The sequence below is a fragment of the Cygnus atratus genome, chromosome 3 (genome assembly GCF_013377495.2).
Source record: "Cygnus atratus isolate AKBS03 ecotype Queensland, Australia chromosome 3, CAtr_DNAZoo_HiC_assembly, whole genome shotgun sequence".
NCBI classification, from domain to species: Eukaryota; Metazoa; Chordata; class Aves; order Anseriformes; family Anatidae; genus Cygnus; species Cygnus atratus.
The window spans coordinates 77681976-77702808 of NC_066364.1; the positions used below are offsets into that span (position 1 = coordinate 77681976).

A 20833-nucleotide genomic window follows, 5' to 3' on the forward strand; every position below is an offset into this window, starting at 1 on the left:
CCCCGCCGAGGCGGCGGCAGCCGAGCGCCGAGCCCCGGGAGGCGGCGCGGGGCAGGCGGCGCCCATTGGCGGCCGGAGGGCGCCTGCGCGGGGGCCGCCCCGGCCCCGCTCCCCGCCGCTCCCTCCCCGCCGTGCCGTCGGGCGGCAGCACCGCCACCGCCGCCGCCAGCACCAGCAGCAGCCATGGAGCGGCCGCCGCCGGCCGCCGGCCCCCGGGCAGCCCCGGCCGCCCCCGCCAGGGCGGGCGGCAGCGGCGGCGTCGCCCCCGCTCGGTGCCGCCGGGCGCAGTGACAGCGCCGCCCGGCCCCCGCCCGCCGCCCGCCGCCCGCCGCCGCCTGCGATGCTCAGTGAGTGCGGGGGGAGCCCCGCGGGGACGGCGGCGGGGACGGGGATGGGGACGGGGAGGGAGCGGCGCCGCCCGGCGGCGGGAGGAGGCGGCGGGTCCCGGCGGCAGCCTCGTGGCGAGGCCCCGCAGGCCCGGCCCAGCCCCGGGAGGCGGCGGCGGGGAGGAGGCGGCCGCGGGCAGGGCCGGGGCTGGGCGCCGGGAGCCGAGCGAGGGGTCACCGGGCGCGTCCGCCGCCTCCCCCCCCCCCCCCCTTCTCTCCCGCTTTATATTTTTATTTTAATGGCCCTCGTAGGGAGACTTTCGCTTTCACGCCGGGGCAGGCAGCCCTGCGGCTCCCCGCCTCGCCGCTCGGCCGGCCCCGCTGCGGGGGAGAAGGGGCCGGGGGTGGGCTCCCCCAGGGCCGTGCCAGGGCACCCAGAGCCCGCAGGGCTCCTCGGGGCAGGCAGCCCTAGCGCCCAGGGCACCCGGCTGCTCGGGGCAGGCAGAGCTTAATCCGCCGACGCGGAGCCCAAAGGGAGAACCGAGGCAGATGGACGGGGGCTCCCCAAAAACGCCAGCGCTCTGCTCCCCGGTTGCTGCTGTCGGGAGCGCGCCTCCTGCTTCACACCGTGTCAGCTCGCCTGCTGCTGAACTCCCCCAGTCACTCAGCTCCGGATTCAGGGTCATCCTCCCACAAGCTTATCAGTATCTTGTTTGCTCCCGAAGTTTTGCAAATCCGAGATTAGTTGAGTATCGCGAAATTAAACGCCAAGGGACTTATTTAGCGTTGGCGGTAGGCTCCAAATATCCACCCAGCGACAGAGGTTAAAACGTGGTACTCCTCTGCTCCCCAGCTGAGGCCCGAGACGCTATTTTTAGTAGAGAATATTCAAAATGGGCTTTCGTGCTGTTGGGTTTTTGTTTGTTTGTTTTAAGATTACGTGTTCCTGATGGTTCTCTGCCCACAGGTCTTTCCTTCGTCTGTTGGAAGCACGAGCGGGCTGTCCCAGAGTCAGGACAGGAAAGCAGAGTCTTAAAAAGCAGCATTTCCAACACTGGTTTTCAAGCTTGTTTTTTTTTTTTTTTTTTAATACGTCTGTATTGGTGATATTTCAGGGCCGGGGAATCTGCCTAAACCTGTATCCAAGAGGTAGAACAGGCAGGAAATGAATTTTCTTGGCCTAATGCTTAGTGCTCATCTAATCTCCTAGGAAAGAGGAACTTGTGATGCGTTTTGTACGATCAGTCTCTCTTCTGAGTTTCTTCTGCGTTTTTGGTTCCTCAAAGAAAAGTAACCTAATACCCTTTTTTAGGCACTCTGACTTGTGACGCTACAGGAGACATTGCATTGTAGCTGGGCAGACCCTTGATGCGATATTTCTTCTCTCTTTCCTTATGTATTTTGCTTATCAGTAGAAATAATTAATAGTGTTAGTATTTATTGTTCTCTCTGGGTGTTTGAGAAGAATGAGGCAGCTCGGACTCATGCATGATCATTTCAAGCTTCCTGCAAACACAGGCAGGGGTTGCTACATGTGTATTTTGAAGGTTATCTTCAGCTACGAGATCTAGTCCTAAAAGTGATGTGGAAGCTAAAACTGCAGAGTTGTCCTTTTTTTGCCCTTAAATTCTGCATCATCGACCTGTTGTGAACTGGCTCAGCTTGAACCCGGTTAAAGGCGCTTTGGCAGGCCTTTCTCCTGTTTATTTTACGATAAACTCTAGTTTTGCGGGCTTGGTGCAGGACATTTGTAGGAATTTTGGGTTTGCTCTTCTGGCACTTTTTATATCTTTCGCTGTGAGCGTGTTTCTCAGCTCCTGTGACGTTTCTTTATGAAATGCTGAGGGTGAGGGATAATGGCAACGTGAAAGAGACCTGAAATGAAAGTAGGGGTGGCAGTGTGGGTCTGGTGAAGACTCGTTTCCTGGAAGGTAGTTGCTGCTCTGTCACCTGGGAGTAGGGAAGAAGACCTCTCTGAGATGCCGCTTTAGCATTCAGTACTCTGGCAGCTAGGAGGAGCGCACAAAGGCTGCGAATGGAGCAAGAAAATGGACAGATTTCACAAAGCGAATGTCACCTTGCTAATCCTGGCTGAAGAAACTGGGACTTCCCTGTTATCCCCGAAGCTCTGAAAAAGCTCGGACTTGAATCAGCTGCCAGTCACTGCTCCTTTCCCGGGCCCTTCTCTCTTGCTGCTGAAATACTTAAATCCTGGTGTTAGAATTTGAGACTACAGGTCAATTAGTTGTGGTTTTTTTCCCTTCTGTTTTCAAATTATCCATTTCTGCTGTTGGTCACCTGCCTCTGCTCAGCAGTTGGAGAAGACTGATTTCAGTGCTCCTCTTGTTTGACATTTCAAAGGCTGCCCTGCAGTTCTGCGTTTCTCACAGATTAGTTTTCAATTTCTCTGCTCCACGAGGAGTTATGAGGAATGACCTCTATATGCATGGTGTCCCCTAATGAATAAGGGTTTTCTCACCAAGCCTAGCCTAGCGCAAATCGGTCCTGTAACTAAAGAAAAATGTACAGGCAAGGATATTTCTAGATTCTTTTTGTTTCTGAGCCACAGACCTGGGGCTGATTTACCCAGTTTTGATTCTTAAACCACTTCAGAAACAAGGATTTGAGTCTGTTCAGTGCTATTTTGGGAGCAAGTTTCTTTGGATTATAACCTAAATCTAGCAATGTTAGATACAAATCCTCCAAAACAGTTTCTAGACCTGAAATACACATCTGTGAGAGCATCTCAAATTCAACTGAGTTGCTGCCCTAACCCGAGCTGTGTGGCAGACTGTATGCAGAGGCGTTAGGGTGGACCAGGATGGGAAATTCGTACGTGAGCCCGTGCTGCTAGCTGAAATGCAGACCAGCAGCGTAATAGATTGTGAAGCTCAGATAAGAGCTGTTTTTTGGGAGGTTGCTCAGGTGCTGGTCAGTCCCTGTGTCCACCCTTCTTCATGGACTTCATTGGTGTTGCGTCTTCTGCTGTTTTGTGTAGCAGTAAAAGTGTTATATTTGAGACAGGGTAAGTCGATGTAATTTATTTAATTGCAAGGAAGATTAAAAGGAAATTTGGTTTTGGAGTGGAATACGTTGTGGTTGAAGCTGATGATTTTAATAGGTCTATCTGGAAGTGCTTCCAAACTCCACACCTGTTGGTGCCCCTTCCCCACCCTCAACAGTTACTTCACCTGTGAGAACAAATGGAAAGCTTTTTAAGGTTTTCCCCAGAGCATACGGGTTTGCAATTCCACATATCTGTTTGAAGTGAGTTTTGCTAAAACCTTGCATCCCATCTGCCTGGAACTTCACAGAGAATTTATTGCTCTAACACCTGGGGTAAGCACTAGAGTGTGCATGGGTACTATAGAAGGCATGGTTACAGTCACGCTTTTAAGTTGTCATTTTTTTTAGAAACTTGCTTCTTGCAAGGGAGGAGAGAAGGCATCCCTGTCTGCCTCTCTTAGAAGCTGTGTTTCGTCGGATTTAGCTACACAAACCAGAAAGCAAGCGCACGTGCGAAATGTATGCTGGTCTTCAGTAGCAGTGCTGTAAGGTGTGTAACTATTTTGAGGCAGCCAGTACCTGTTACTCTAGTAGAATAAAACTGTCGCTTAGTTCTTTTTGTTTTAAAGCCTTTTAAGTTATCTGAAGTTCTCTAGAATCGATAGCTATTGCCTAAGGATTGGTGGCAGCCAGGCCACTGACTACTGGTAGCTGCCCAAATAGCAGGGGAGCTGTTGCATTCATCTTCCTGAGGCTTTCATTACAAACCAGAGGCTGAAAGCGAGCACCAGGCTCCTTTTGGCTTTGAGATGCTACCAAGTGGTGTTTGTGAAGATGGCTTTCAAAATTTATTTAGCAGAAACTTCAAAGGATCTAAAAAAAAAAAAAAAAGAAACATATGAGGCAAGTGTACATATATTGGGACAGGTGTAAAAGGCAGAAAGAAGGTTTTGCTTTTGATTTTAATTTCCCTGTTTTTTTTTTCTTTCTGGGAACTTAGCTGACTGAAGCACCAGAAGTCCAGCTCTAACCTTTAAATTCAGGCTATAAGCTATTGCTCCTTTGACTCCCCAAACAGTTCAAATAGGTGTGCTATTTAAAGCATTATGATTCTGAAATTTTCTTCTTTGTATCTTAATTTCTCATTTCCTTGACTCTCGGTATCATTTTGTAGAGGAGAAACCTTCACTTTTTTTAAGAATTGTTTTTAACAAAATCAAACGCTTCAGCTCATCACTGCAGTTTTAGTCCAGAATCCTCAATGGTATTTCGGATTCCTCAGTGAAATTAGTAGAATTAGGCAGCAAAATATCTTCAGGGGTCTGGTTCAAAGTGTCTAGTTATGCCTTAGTACCGAGGCAGGTGCCTGCAGGCTTTATTTCATATTTCAGTGAGAAGTTTTTTGACTTCAGCAATGAAAATGCTGAGCTGTTTGTTCTCTGTTGTTTTTCATACAGCTCTGGTGTATGTCGGTCTTAACAGATACCTACACAGTAACAGCCCATCATCTCTTTCTTTTCTTTTAGGTCATGAAACGCGTACGCACAGAACAGATTCAGATGGCGGTGTCCTGCTACCTCAAGCGCCGTCAGTATGTGGACTCAGAAGGTCCCCTAAAACAAGGGCTGAGGCTGTGTCAGACTGCTGAAGAGATGGCAGCTAATCTCACAGGTAATCCTAATGTTTTCTGTGTGTGCTTCTTGACAGAGTTGTGGCTAAGCGTGAGCATATATAGTGGTAACTAGGTGAATTTGTACCTATGGACAGCTTTCCTTTTGAAATAAAGAAATTTCCCAGTATCAAGTTGGTGTGAGGTATGAGCCTTCGAAGAATGAAAATATGGATGGAAATGGAACAAAATGAGATGCATGGGCAGTGAAACAGCAGGCTGAAACGTCAGGTTTGGATGGTGGAAAATGCATATTATATCCCAAAAAGCGTGAAGTCTGGTGAGTAGTGGTGCTTTGGGACAGAGGTGAGAAGAACCTAGATGAGGAATTACGTAGAAGCAGGAAAATGTACCTTTGTGCTCAAGGAGGGCTGTATCATGTAAAACAGGAGTGATGCAGGCTGTTTCGTTTTCTGGCCTCGTCAGTTTCAAGTTGTGAAAGCTCCTATGTGTTACTTGGAAAAAATAAAAAAAATAAAACCCTCAGTCGATGAGACAGTTTATTCCCCTGTGTGTCCTTTCTCCTCTTTTTTAAAGTCTTCTGGATCCTGCTACGCTACCAGCTGGTCCAAATTCTGCCTGTGACCATCTTCATAGGAATTATTATCTTTGTTATAAAAAGCTATGCTAGTACTTGAGCAGGTACAAATGTTGAATGGATGCAAGCGATGTGGAGGATATAAAGGTTAAATTTACATTTAAAACTAATAGGAAATACTAGGCCAAACTCTGGGTGAGAGAACAAGGAGAAGGTGTTTTCTTTTAATGAACCTGCTTAGTTTGTGACTGTATCCCAGGCTAAGACTGGTAGGGACCTTATTTATTTGTGATATAACTTGATCTGACACAACATTAGTTGCTGTGTAACTCTGTGATGGTAGCTAGATAAGACCAGATGTCAAAATGACTCTTTTCTGCCTTTATTTTGCTGTAATTACAATCCAGAGATGAGTGGCGTATAGGTAAATGCGTAGGCTGACTCTTTTGGGGACCCGAAGGAAATTGAGTAATATTTTCTTATTAGAGGTGACTTGCACCTTCTCAGTACTTTTGATTTCCTTGCTGTTTTCGGAGTTAATAATCAGACACTTGCTGCGACTCCCTGAAGTAATACTGGGCCGAGCTGGGGGAGAAATGGAACCAAAATAAAATGACAAATTGTTTTGGACTGGCTTTGATAAGGGGTTTTAGGGGAGAGGTGGGTAGAAGGGTCTGTGTTGGAATGGGATTAGAACTTGAGACCAATCAATGCCAGGAGGATGCAAAATACCTCAAGGAGAGCTGGATTGGATTGCAAATTCTTTCATTCACATACGGCATCATGCAGGAAAAGAACGTCAGTAAAGTGTGAATGAGTGTGTGATTGATTTTTGTCTTTTAACTAATGTTCCAACAAACGTTATTAGTAAAATTCTTACAATTAGTCTCTATCTTCACGCTAGCGTAAGGCTTTTGTGGCTAGTGATTCAGAACTTAGTCATCAGTTTTCATTAGAACTGAAAATGGCCTGCTATCATGTATTCTGCTGCTGACTACTTTTCCATGTCAGACATGCTGGTAGTAAGCTATCAGTGAATATGCTGCAGTTCCCTGAATGACTGTGTCAAAAAAGAAAATCCCAGCGTGTACTTATCCTGATAGAAGAGGCAGCTGAAGAAAAGCTGACCAGATTCTGAAGCCTGCGTTGCTTTATTTCAGGGAAAGCAATTAAGTATTTTTTTTCTGAAGACGTTTTAGTTTGTTCCCTAAAACTCACCTTGCTTTCTCTGTTCGTATCTTTTCCTTTATTTGCCTTTAAAATTAGTCAGTCTCTATAAATGGGGGAGTTGCCTGCTTCTGTCTTCAATTCTGTGATTTCTTCTTTCAAAGTGAAAAGTGTCCACTGGTTTGGGTTTTAAATAGTTTTCTTTTTCCGTTTTACCCTGGCATTTCTTTTCGTCTTCCCCCAGAGCCTCTTCAGTTCAGCCCTTCTCCATGCTTGCTATATTTGTACAGCTCTGGTTTTTGCGCTAAAACACAGCTCAGAGCTTCCTCGTGACAATTCCATATTTCTTTAAAGAAGCGGAAGGGTATTTGAGGGAACAAATTTGAGAGAACAAGCGACGGAGGAACAGGTTTCTCTGATGTTGTCCACAGGATTCTGGCAAGACGTAAGACTGTCGGAATTAATGTAAAATTCTACTTGATCTTGTCCACATAAAAGAGGAGTCAGTTGCTGTGAAACAGTGTTTACAGTAGCACTGTGTTCGTTAGCTGGAGCAGCGCTGCTCCTAGCCGCAGCAGGACACCAGGAGGGTACTGTCGGTGTCCCTGAACTAGGAACGAGTTCCTTGGAATTTGCTCTTGAGTTGCAATTACAGGAAGTGCAGTCAAGGAGCAGATGTTTCCAGTAAGTGTTCTTACAGCCACTGGGGAAACTGGAAAAGAAACTAGGGTAGGTCTGTTAATGTGCAAGAAGGATACGGACAGTGTTTTACTTCCACCAGGAGAAAAAGAAAATCCCTGAAAATTTACTCTCTTGTTCTGGGATGAGTTGAGCTCTTGATCCCTTTAGCAGTTTTAGCTGGCCAAACATTTTGGGAAGGAAAATGATTTCAAGTTGAAAGTTGAGCTTGTTGTTACAGGCTTGTAGGTAGGGTTCATTTGCCATTTGCTTGATGGGAACAAGCTCTAGTCATTACTAAAACAGCAGGGCATAACGAGTACACAGTCGGACTGCTCCAGGATACCTAGCCAAAGATGAATTTCCACTTTTTAAAGCAAGAAGTCCATCTTCATTTTGGAAGTACGTTATTTATGCAGAGAAAATGAAAAAGGTGGCAAGGAGGGAGCCCGTCATGAAACCAAAGAACCATAGCTCGTGTTTGTGTGGCACAAGCAGGGTGGCAAGTCATGAACATTCGTGCTGAAATGAGGCCACCAACACTCCGTGAAGAGTTGGCTGTTGCATGCAACCCTGTGACAGCATGAAAGTCAAGCCCTCGTATTTTCTGGTTTTCTGGTGTCCTTTGCCACGAGTGATACGGGTGACATTAAAAACTGTTGTTAATTGTTCTTGAGTTGCCGCGTTTGTGTGCAATGCAGAGTTTAATCAGTATTCATCATGAGAGAATATATTCAATTGTCAGTCCAAATAGAAAAGATTCTTGAATTAATTAATACCAGTATTCTGCGTTACAGAAATGTTAAAGAAAAAAGTTGCTTCTTTTATAAATTGCTGCTGTGAGTTTTCATGCAAAGCCCTGAGCCTGGGATTGCTACCAGCACTGAGTTTATGAAGCAGCCAGGCTGCAGAAACCTATCTTTGAATGGGTTGTGTTTGTTTTGAAACTGACTTGATAGAAGATGGGGTATTGGTACTGGAATCTGTATTTCTTTTCCCATGGGGGGATGATAAGCACAGCCCAGCTCTGTTTCTGAAGCTGAATTCAGAGTCGGTACGTACACCTTCTGTACTTCTGTAAGCTCTGGGAAATGGAGTGAGGGGAGAATAGCGACTGGCTGCGTGTGCCCCATGTGCTGATCTCTCTCTAATTAGAGGCATCAAGATGAGCTGGAGGCTGGCCTCTCTCTCTCGAATGTGAAAATTTGATGATCTTGCTTATAGACTTCCAGGGCTATCTCTGCCTCTGTGTGTGAGCCAAATGCTGGAACAAAAAAGTGATAGATAAAGGTTAGGAGGGAAAAGAGAGGATAAAAAGGGTTGGGAGGGAGGGAAGACCAAAAGACCAAGTCAAGGGATTTGAAAGGGAGAGTGATGAAAACGAATTTTATAAAGGGGAAAATAGTTACAAATAAAAAAAAATAGGAAAGATGAAAACAAGATAGAACTCTGATTTGTCATGCTTTTAGAAGAGTAGAAGAATTAAATATATCAGTTACAATTTAGAAACGTAAGTTTTATTTCTGTTTCTATTCATTAGTACTTGTGTATGCTTAGGTTATATTGGTGGGTGTTGGAAACTTTCACCAAGTCCCCTGTCAGGTTGTGAGTGTTTAACAGAAGAGCGAAGGTTTTGTGCCAGAGGAAGAAAAGCCATTTTCCTTTCTAGATAATTCAGAAAGACATTTACGAGAGCTGATACTGACTCTGAAAATCAGTTCAATACCATCTCAGGTGACCGTAATACTCGGAGGTGGTGTTACTGCACACCTGATGTCCTCGATGGGTGCTGGGTCTAGCTGAAGAAGAGACTTTGTTTTGGAGAATGATGTGATTTGCTTTCCTCATCTTTTGAGTGCGAAGCAATAAAGCTGCAGTTATCTCGTAAAACTCTAAAGGGATCTGTGACAACATTACTCTGTTTCTTGTAAATTCAGTGTTGTATCTGAAAGCTCAGAAATGTGTTTAGGGCAGTGGGGGAGCAAGCAGAGTAGCTAAGCTTTTTTAAATAAAAAAAAAAACAACCTTCAGTATAGTTTTTCATTCAGGATATGTCTAGGTTGTGTGACTTTAGATTAAATTTAATAAATGCTGTGCTTAGGTGCTTCAGACTGTGTCTTCCGTGGACAGTGTGAAATATAAAATGTCATCTTGGTGACTGCATTACCTTGGATTTTATGAGAAGCTTTGTTTCAAGACACACATGCAGAACTCCTTAAATCCTAATCTTATTTTATTTCATTTCACAGTCCAATCTGAATCTGGTTGTGCCAACGTTGTGTCTGCAGCTCCCTGCCTGGCGGAGCCACAGCAATATGAAGTACAATTTGGACGATTACGCAATTTTCTCACAGGTAAATATCAAGAAGCAAGGAAGAGTATGTGAATTTTTGTCATCTCAATGAGTAAATGACAGTATAATAAAATTTAAAGTCTTATTTCTAACTGAAACTTCTGATTTCTAGTTTTGAGATTTCAGTTACTACAGTTAGAAAAAATATGGATTTTTTTTTTAACCTGAGTGCTGAGTAGCTTTGGCTTTTCTGGATAGCTATCTGTTTATCTTTTTCTGTTCAGTCATTTGGCCTTTGTATCTGCGTAGATCTTCAGGACAACAGAATACATGTACAGGACAAGAAAGAAGATCAGTGCTTTATGGGAAAGGCGGGTAGCTTAGAAATGAATATAGTTCTCTGCTGTCTCCTACTTCTTTTTTTTTTGAATGTTTTTTGTAATTGGCTTCTTTTTATGATCATCTGGACTTTTAAGCGAGAATTTGTTCCCTTAACTTTAACTGTACTGGCTTTGAGACTAGAGGTATATGACAGAAAGGGAAAATGCTATCATTCTGTAGTGTGGTGCAGAGGACAATCATGGTGTGGTGTGTTGGTTTTTTTTTTTGGTTGGTTTTACTTTTAACAAAAAAAAAGTTGCTCCTGGAAATGTCCTTTTTTATTCTATGAGTGCCAGAGGTGGGGATAAGAAAGCAGACAGGATTATTGAGAATAGTGCTAAGAAAAGGGAGGTTGCCTCTCTTCCCATTTCTGGGCACACATTCATTCCTCCGGTGGGTCTTGACCCCAGTGTGCATAACACTAGAATTAATATTCCTGACAGTGGTTGAAGAGAAAGTTAGGGAGGGAAGTAAGCAGGAAGAGAGAGGCACAAAAGTCGTAGCCTTGCCCCTGTTTCAAGGCTGAGCAATTTGGTGAGAATTTCCTATGCTGCAACTTGCCTTTTATCCTTCCACTGCGCACCTCTGAGAAGAGGCTGGCTCCATCTCCTCCATAACATCCCGCTGGGTACCAAAGGCAGAAGCTAGATACCTACTTAGTCTTCTCCAGGATAGGCAGACCCACGTCCCTCAACCTCTCCTGGTGTCTTCTTGGAACATTTTCATCATTCCCATCTCTGCCAGCTTCCTACATCTTCCCCGTTGCTCCTGTTGCAGAGTGAGGTCCTTCCCTTGTTGCATTTCAGGACTCGAGCACCTGCTGACATAGCAGGAAAAGAGCAGCTGCCAGCTGCTTCGTGCTTTTGTTACGTATAGACCACTGATTTCATTGGCTTTGGCCCAGTTTCAGTGGTAGAAAAATGGGAATGATGCTGAACTACGCAGGTGTGTGTATATATGCTGCACACCACATACGCATATGTATGCATACAGAAATGAAAGAGAGGCACAGTAAGGGCTAGGACAAGTCTTGGAAGAGTGCTCCATTGGAGAGGAAAAATGGTCTCATGGAAAAGGGGGGGAAAAATGCAGTGGTGAGTGGCGGGAGGGGAGAACAAGTTGAAAATAAGTAATGCTATTTGCAGATCAGCAATGCATATTTTGTTCCAGTAATTCAAACGTCGTACTTGCACATCTGGGCCTCCAGTAAATCATTGTTGTGGCCCTGTGTGGTGCCACGGTGCTGGGCGGCAGGGCTCTGCTGCTCGCAGCTCCCTGCAGCTGAAGGTGGGAGGGAAGCAGCCCCAAGAAGGAGGGGTGGAGCTGTTGCCCAGATCAGTCTCTGCAAGGTACAGCATAGCCTAATCAGGAGTTTGTTACACTGTGTGCAAGGAATTACTGCTGGGATTTGCCTTGGCAGAGAGAGAGGGAGCGTGCTCATGAGCAGGCACAGAAATAAAACCAGCCCGGCATACTGCAGTACGTTTTGGAAACTGCAGCTTCCTTTCCCCTGGAGACAAATCAGTTCCATCCAAAGCACCACGTACAAGTTTTATTGAAGCTGAGGAAAAAAAAGCCACCAACGTTCAGGCCCACACAAGCTAGATAAATAATTTTGACTTCTACTTAAAACAGTACTTAATATGTTTAATAAGTATATTTTAGAGTTTATTGCAACAAACAACGTATGTGTTTTTTTCTTAAATACATGGGGGAAATCCAGTTGTCATGTAGCTTGAGGTGCTATTTTAATAACTGACCCACGCCTAAAAGGGGTTTTGAAATGTCTGCCTTTTATTCTGATAATGTACCTCACCGACTTTTAAATCTCTAGTTAAATCTGCAACAGATACTGGGTATCCCCTCTAAGTGACTGAAGGGGTTCACATGGATGCACCAACAGAAGTCTCCAGAGCCTTGCTCTCTTATGCCACCATCGAGACTTTTTGCAGTAATTGACTTTGCTCTGCTTTATTCCTAGTAAAAGGTAGATAGAGAAATCATTCAAAGCTTGTTGCTTTTTTTTATATAGATTCAGATTCTCAGCACAGCCATGAAGTGATGCCTCTTCTGTATCCCCTCTTCGTCTACCTCCATCTGAACATGGTCCAGAATGGCCTGAAAAGCACAGTGGACAGTTTTTACAGCCGCTTCCATGGCATGTTCTTGCAGAACGCCAGCCAGAAGGATATCATTGAGCAGTTGCAGACTACCATGACTATTCAAGATATCCTGTCCAACTTGAAGCTCCGGGCTTTTCTGGACAACAAGTACGTCATCCGCCTTCAAGAGGACAGCTACAACTACCTTCTTCGCTACCTCCAAAGTGACAACAACAACGCCCTGTGCAAAGTCCTGACCTTGCACATTCACCTGGATGTGCAGCCCGCCAAGAGGACCGACTACCAGCTCTACGCCGGTGGGAGCTCCTCGCGCAACGAGAGCAACGGCCTGGAGCCCAGCGAGGTGCCGGCTTCCATTCTGCAGAACGAGGCGGCGCTGGATCTACTGCAGGACAGCATTAAGCGCGTCAAGGACGGGCCCCCTTCCTTAACCACCATCTGTTTCTATGCCTTCTATAACACGGAGCAGTTGCTGAACACGGCCGAGATTTCACCGAACAGCAAGCTGCTCGCTGCTGGGTTTGATAATTCGTGCGTCAAGCTGTGGAGCCTGCGTTCCAGGAAGTTAAAATCTGAGCCCCACCTCGTCGATGTGTCCCGCATCCGCCTGGCTTGTGACATTCTGGATGAGGAGGTCTGGATACCCCTTCCCCAATTCCCCTTCCCACACGCATACCCTTTCTGTTGAGGTATTTCTGACATGCATGTTGAGTATCTAATGGTGTCTTAGGGGACTGTGAGGCCGTTCACAGCCTGTCTGCCTTGACACAGTTTTCATAGCCTACTCGCATCCCTATTCTTCCCTGCCATGGTTGTAAACGCTGCACTGAGGTGTGGCGAAGATGTGCCTAGGTCACAGTTCTAGTCCTAGATGCTGATCTCCCTCTTCCTCTTGACCTTGAACAGATTGTGGTGTGCAGGCAGCCCGTTAAGGACAGGTCATTTGGGAAGGCTCCCTTCCCCAGGGAGCGTGGAGCCTTCTTGTGGGTGGGAGGGTGAAACAAGGAGATGCGGGCAGTAAAAACACATCGTAGTGAATGGAAACTGGAAGAAAAGCAGTTCAGAACAAGCAGTCAGAAGGGTGGAGAAAAGGAGAGAAACGGAAAGAGAAAAACAAAGTAAGAATGGTCTGACAGCTCAGGACAAAGTACACCTAAGTGAAAAACTGTATTTTTTTTTTTCACCCTACAGTCACCCTAACAGAGGTGAAGAGTTAGTATGGAAAAATTATGCAAAATAATTGTGTTAAAGAGTCAGCAGGGTAGAAACTTCAGAGGATTCTCAGTTTCTCGAGTGCTGGAGATGAGGACAGGGATATCTGTGCCTTCGCATGCTGGGCTAGATAGCATCTTCTAGTGTTCTCTCTCATTTTTTTTTTTTTTTTAACCTCCTAGTCACACCCTTCCGCCCCTCTCGTCACAGCTGCCCGCGTAGTGTCTTATATCTGGTTAGAGATCAGAATTTATGACTCTTGCTTTGTTTAATCACTCCCCTCTTGAAGGGAAAAAGAAGAAAAAATGCATTTGCTCTTCTGTTGAGCGTTTAGCACGAGAAGCATCCTTTCATTTTCCACTGTTTTATTTTCTACTCATAAAAAAAATACCTGGTGGCAAGGTTCTGTTTGTTTTGGAAGAATGCAGAGAGCTTGGAGTACCGAGGTGTATAGTTAGGGATTGCCTTGTTAGTCAGCTTGAGAACTAGAGGCAGGCATCCAGGTGAGATAGCAGAGCAGCGTGCTCAGCGCTTCCCAGGTTAACCCTTTCTGCTGAGTGAACAGGTAAGTGTCAGGCCAACCCAAGATGAAGCTCTGTTTGTTTTCATTACAAGCTGCAAGAGTTCATCGGACACGTGACAGTGGATTGCATGTCATGGAAACCAAATGTAAATAACCTGTGACAGAGGAGGATTTCTCTAATAAATCAACAGGTCACCTTCTTTGGCTCCAGACTAGAGAAAAGTGAGATATCGCCAGGTTATCGGGAGCGTGTATTAGCTTTTTGTTGGCACATATTTGCATATCTTACATGTGTTATGAAACAGCTGCAGGAGCTTAAGTACAAATGGCTGCCGTTGGTTATTTAATATCTTGCGTATCCTGTAGTATTTATGCACAGGTCTAAAAAAATGGTCAGAGACCAGCACAAGTCAAAGTTGTCATTGCTCTGAATGATTTCACCACTAGTTAAACAAATAGTGACCTGACCAGGAGTTCAGAGTGAAGGGGGAATACCAGCCTGAATGCATTGTTACGTGTCCTGAATGCAAACGAAAGCCTGAGGACTATAAAGGAAATAAATGCTAGTGTCAGGGAGCACAGAGTGAATATATCCAGGCACGTGTTGGGTCACAGGTGGGAGCAGACCACTAGCTACGTGGGTTCTTCTGGAGCAGAAGCCACAGGTACCAAGACAGACCAAACAAGACCACCCTGGCTGGGGTGCAGTCATCAGCAATGCAGCCCGATGTGAACAGAGGCTGTATTTCAGACTGTCACTGCAACAAGTCACAGCGACAAATTTGATGAAAACTGTGACAACAAAAAATTCTGATGCGCTTTGACATTACTTCAGTGAGTTCTGTAGAACAACTTGTGAGGATGTTACACTTGGCTGATTTTCATAGGGTTTCTTCGTTCTGTTTGATTTCTGTGTTGTGTAATTAGATTTGGATGCAGTGTTACATTCAAGTAGAGCCCAAAATGATCAATCTTCAGCTCGGTTTCTGACCTGCTGCAAGCAAATAAGTCATTCTGTTTATGGAGAAGTTACAGGTGTCTGGGACTGTGCTAGTTTCAGTGGATCTCTTTCAGGGTGGCACTAAAATTACACTGTTGGGTTTATTAGCTCTTTGTGTGTGTGTATGTATATATATATACACACACACACACACACACATATATATATATATAAATATAAATGAGATTGTAGTTTGACAAAAGTGTTAGAGATCAACAGTTTTTCCTAGTTGACGTAAAGCCCTTGTGTCAGTGAAGTCAAAGTTGTCTTCTAGGTGTTACTAGATGTATTTTTAGTGAATTTTGCTCAGTGTAATGCCCCAGTGTACTTCACCAGTGTTGTCTTGATCTTGGAAATAGGAGAGGCTGACTGTTTGGGATAAAGTAATTCTTTAAGTAATTCATTTTCTTTACAGTGGCGTCTCCACTTCATAGTCTCTCTTACTTAAAGTCCGATATAAAATGCAATTTTACAGCTGTGCAAATGGCCTTATCGTTTGTCTCTTTGCAACATTGCCACGCTTGTTGCTGGTACTACATAAATCAACGACAGAAAATAGTAATCTTTGTTCCAAGCTGTAATTGTGGCAGCCCTTAAATTCTGGGGAGCCAGGCTCGATCCCATTTGGCCTCACTTTTAAGACACTGAGTGGCAGTGGTCCTTCAGGTGGCGGTGAGCTGGGATGATGCTGACAGCTCGTGTGGCAGGTGGGAGGGAGTTTGGGGAGACGCAGTGAAAATGCCCTGCAAAGAAAGCCAGGGTGTCTGCCCTCCCACCTTTCCCTGCTAGGAGATCCCTACTGTAGGCAGATAATAGAGCTTTCCTTTTCACACCTTAAGAGTGCTGCAGGATGAGAGAGAAGATGGCACTGAGGGAACCTTGTTACTAGTTAGAGTAAAATAACGTTTTTCTGGGGGGTGGGGAGGGATGGGCTTTTTGTTCCGTGGGTTTTTTTGTTTGCTTGTTTGGTTTTGGGGCTCACACATTCCCTTGGGGCTTAGGCTGGGTGGAAGAATCAAGATAATTTTTGTCAGCTAGGTAATGTTTGCTCACAAAGTCAAATGCAGTAAAGCACGTAAGTTTTCTGAGTCCAGATGGCTGCCGTCTAACATCCATTACTGATTTAAGTAATAGCTGAGGAGTTGGGATAGCGTGTTCACAGGTAGCTTGTTCAGAAGGTGTCTTGTGTAACAAAACATGGAAGTGTTTTATGTTTTTTTTTCACTTTCTTAATAATGTAATTTTAGGGAGTCTTGTACTTGTTGAGGAAGATTTCCTACTCACTGTTGAAGAGTAGATTTTCTGAGCTCATTTTAATAGTGTTGGTTTTCCAGTTCTATTACTTAAAATCTGTTTTGATAGTCAGTCTTCTGAAAATGGGGAGTACAAGTAATAAAAGTAGCTTCTAGGTGTGTCCGTAGGTTATTGATTAAAATAGGTGTATATAACTTAATTTCTTGTCGATTCTAAGGAAGCGCAAACTGTTCGTGCTGACCAGCAGCAGCAACCACTTCAGAAGGAGCTAAGGGATGTCTTGGTAGTGCCCAGTGATGTGTTATACCCAGGAAACGTACTCAATGTGTGCAATGGGAATCCTGGAAAAAATACTGCAAAGAGGGTTTCCCTGCCTCCCTGCTGATTTATAACACAGGTGGTAACCTTTCTGTAGCTGCTGTAATCACTCACCTACGTCGTAGTAGCTGCAGGACGCAAGGAGGAACGTGCTTGATCTGACAAAGAAATGAAGATTGGTTCTGTGAGGCAGTAATTTAGTGGCTGCACTTCCAGCTGCTCTGTTAATCTGGTCAGCAGACTGACTTGGACAGGGAGGAAACAGAAAAATGCGGTGACTCAGAAGCATTATCGGTGTACCATTTTCAGTGAACTATGACACAAGTGTGCAGTTTTTTTGCTAAGTGATTCTTGAACAGAAGAGAAAGATAAGATTTGTTACCTGTGACCTTATAGGAGTGTGGTTTTGAATGCTTCTGCAGGCATTTTCAAATAAGCTGCTACTGTAATGTAAGGGAAAAAGAGCATGTGCTTGTAAGAGGAAAAAGCGTAGGTGCTTGCGGACAAAGTGGCCCTCTATGACTTGAAATCATAGAATTGAGTACCTGGACTTGCAAAACTTACCAAAACTATCATATAGTATAGGGAACTTGAACGGGCCTCCTCTGGTAACTTGTCAGGAATATTTAGGTTGTAATTAAATAGTACAAAACGCTGCAGGTACCAGTGTCTCTCCTTTAATGTGGTAACGTAGCCTGGAGATGCCGTGGGTCCCAGCAGGCAGCGCTCTATCTGAGGCAGAAAAAAATCAATTTGAATAAGAATGGGGCTCTGCGTGCTGGAGCCCGTAACGCCTCGGTGCCTCACCTCTGCGGGGAGATGGAGTTGGCCCCGAGCCACGCCACGAAGCTCCCATGGGCAGCGATCGCTGCGGGGAATTAGCGCCGCTAAACGCGGCTCGCCACCTACCACTGAGCGCACAGCCGGGAGGGAGGAGGGCAGCGAGCTGGCAGAGCTGCAGGTCGTGAAACCGTAGGGTCAGTGCTGCTGGAAGGGGCCAGCATGGCAGTCCTGAGGAGGGGTGGGCTCGAGAGACTACGCAGATGCATCCCAAGCCATGGTTATCTTCTTGCACGCCGTCGGTGAGACCCCAACTTGCTAGGCGAGGACAGTTTGGGGTTGAGATGTGTTGCAACCTGTGCAGTCTGTAGCCTTGGATTATCAGGAGGTGCTGCTTGAGCGGGCTCTCAGGTTGATGCCCTCTGAAAGGAGGAGCCAAACGTCCAGATTCCTTTAGCACAGCTCACCGAGCAGCCTTTAAACCTGAAAGCCTTTACTTGTTGATGATCTGCCCTGGTACTTGAATTGGAGAATTACAGGATAAAAAGGTTTCCACTGCCGCCCTTTTTGTGATTATTCATCCTCTCCTACCCCAAAATAGATCATTTGACCTAAATAAGCCGCGTATATTTTCTGTTATTGAAGGGTGGGGATGTAAAAGTGTTCTGGTGGAGCTGGCACAGAGAAATGGATACCACGGCCTTGCTGCATCTCTGCTCAGGTGCGGGGTTTGAGAAGAAATGCCCAGTAGACAGCTTGTCAGATACGCCTTGTCCTTCCATCTCCTGCCTTTTGTCTAAGACATCTGGGTTTCTTTTTCTCTACTGTGAGTTTCGCTTCCAATAATGACCATACTGAAAGAGCAGATGCCAAGATCTGTTTCAACATCTTAGCCAAAAGTTTAGTAGAGAGCGGGTAGGGAATAAGCAGATGTTTTTAGCAAGTGTTTTAAAGCAAAAGACATTTGGAAAAATATCTTAAAATACTACTACTCTTTTTTGTCCTTATTTGCATACAGTCCCAGGTTAAGGTGCCTTCTTAAGTGGGCATGAGGCTATGCAAAATAAGGAGAAAACCTTTTATATAAAAGTCTGATCTCCACATCTTTTTCAGCATTGGCTTAGATGTAGCGAGTGCGCCAGCAGTATGTCTCAGAGTCGCACAGAATGTGCCACGTCTAAAATAAATTGCTCTGTGTTAACGCCAGCCTGCTTTCCTCACGGCGGTTCCTGTATTTGCAGAACAGATAAACAGGCTTTTTCTTTGTTGTTTGTTTTTTTTTCTCCTCCCCGACCAGGAGGAAGAGGATGACAGCGCAGGCACAGAAATGAAGATCCTGAGAGGACACTGCGGGCCCGTGTACAGCACGAGGTTCCTTTCGGACAGTTCGGGGCTCTTATCTTGCTCTGAGGACATGTCCATCAGATACTGGGACCTCGGAAGCTTTACAAACACTGTGTTGTACCAAGGACATGCCTACCCCGTCTGGGATTTGGACATTAGCCCCTGCAGCCTGTACTTTGCCAGCGGTTCCCACGATCGCACGGCGAGGCTCTGGTCGTTCGATCGGACGTACCCGCTGCGGATATATGCTGGCCACTTGGCGGACGTGGACTGCGTCAAGTTCCACCCCAACTCCAACTACTTGGCGACGGGCTCCACGGACAAAACCGTGCGCTTGTGGAGCACTCAGCAAGGCAACTCGGTGCGTCTGTTCACCGGGCACCGCGGCCCCGTGCTAGCGCTCGCGTTTTCCCCCAACGGTAAGTACCTGGCCTCGGCGGGCGAAGACCAGCGGCTAAAGCTGTGGGACTTGGCTTCGGGAACTCTCTACAAAGAACTGAGGGGCCACACGGACAACATAACCAGCCTTACTTTTAGCCCCGACAGTAGCTTAATCGCTTCGGCCTCGATGGACAATTCCGTCCGGGTCTGGGACATCCGGAACACTTACTGCAACGCCCCTGCGGATGGGTCTTCCAGTGAACTGGTTGGTGTATATACCGGACAGATGAATAATGTACTGAGCGTACAGTTTATGGCCTGTAATCTTCTTCTAGTGACTGGAATTGCACAAGAAAATCAGGAACATTAAATTTTTTTTTTCTTAGGGAAGCGGGTGGGTGTGATGAATGCCAGAGTCCATTACAAGCTGAGATTACTGACTGTGAAACACTTTCTTCCTCTGCCCCTTGGAAGGCATGTTCAGAGTGATGCTAATGCTTTACAATTTCTTGCCCACAAAAAGGCCTGTGCTGTTGAATGGAGTAAGGAGAAAGGCAGAGCGATGAAAGTATGTATACGTTCTAATCCTGTATTTGTAGGGATGGGGAAAAGGGGAGGAAGTCCAGTAGCTTGGGGAAACCAAAAGCCTGGTCCAGACAAGCGAAGCTGCCAGCCAGATAAGCTGCTGACCTGCACTTAAATATCCTGCGTTGATTGATGGGCACACCTTACCTACTGTTAACTGAGGCTTGAGCGTGTGGAGAACTACTGGCCCAGTGTTTTTTGTTTTTGTTTTGTTTTCCTGGTATTGCAGAGGACCAGCATTTTAAGACCCTTATATTTAAAAGAACATTCTGTATTTTCTACGCTGATTGTGGTTCCAAATATTACAGCTCCCTATAGCACTTCTGCAATATTTTGGACAAGCTAAGTAGAAAATACCATCTTTCTTTTTAATAAGGGGATGGAAATCTGACCTCAGTTGGGGCCCATCTCTGCATTGTCGTTTGGGTTTGGTTCCTGGTACTAGCTGTGATACTTGTATTTATGTTCCATTAATTAGGGATCTTTCTGAATCTGGTTGCACTGTGTTTTGAGGGTGGGAGGATGGTGAGGGGTAGAGTGGTGGCTTTAGGGGTAATAAGTGACTTGCCTTGGCTGGAGGAGGGCATGATAGAACTGAAGGGGCTGAGTTTGGACTCCTGTTTGGAACGGGGCTTGTCAATCCACCACAGCACCTCACAGAAATATTTCCGTAAATGGAAGTTGGCAATCTAGGAAGAGGGAGACAGGGAGAGAGAGAGGCACACACAAAGTGACATGGGAAAAAATAGTATTACTAAATTATTGTGCATACGCAGAGGCAGCTTTGCCAGTGTTGGATTTTTCTCAAAATGTTGCAATATCAGTTTCATGAACACTTTGTGAAATAAATCATCAGCATTTAAAGCAAGGATCTGCAGAAAAAGCACGTTCTAATTTGTCATTTGGAGAGATTAAATATTTCTGCTTTCTGGAAAGAGTTATTTTGTATTTTGTTTTCTATTAAAAGCATTTAGTTTAAAAAAAATGGTTTGGACCCTTTCTGGGAAACTTGCATGGGAGGGAAAGGGCAGGAGCATGCTTTTACACTGCTTGAGGCAGAGTCTGCTTGGTGCTTGGAGGCTGAATCCGGTGGTCTTGGCGACTTGGTTTTTATATCCCCCTGCTTGCTTTCCTCAGAGCTGACGCAGCAGGTCATGGTGTTCCTGACACAGCTTTGTAGGTCAGCTAAGATGCATGCGAAGGAGCTCAGTCCTACCTGAGGTCAATGCTGCACCGCAAGGCTTCGTTCTATATG

At 45.5% G+C, this 20833-nt stretch overlaps 1 protein-coding gene across 1 annotated transcript; it reads left to right on the forward strand.

The window, feature by feature from the left end:
* Positions 1–327: 327 nt before the first annotated feature.
* On the forward strand, positions 328–20555 carry TAF5L (TATA-box binding protein associated factor 5 like). The gene is made up of 5 exons (XM_035538544.2): positions 328–347; positions 4859–5003; positions 9634–9738; positions 12091–12815; positions 18566–20555. Exons 2-5 carry the CDS (start codon positions 4862–4864, stop codon positions 19361–19363), a joined length of 1770 nt encoding a protein of 589 aa, XP_035394437.1. The 5' UTR covers positions 328–347; positions 4859–4861; the 3' UTR covers positions 19364–20555.
* The last annotated feature ends 278 nt before the right edge of the window (positions 20556–20833 follow it).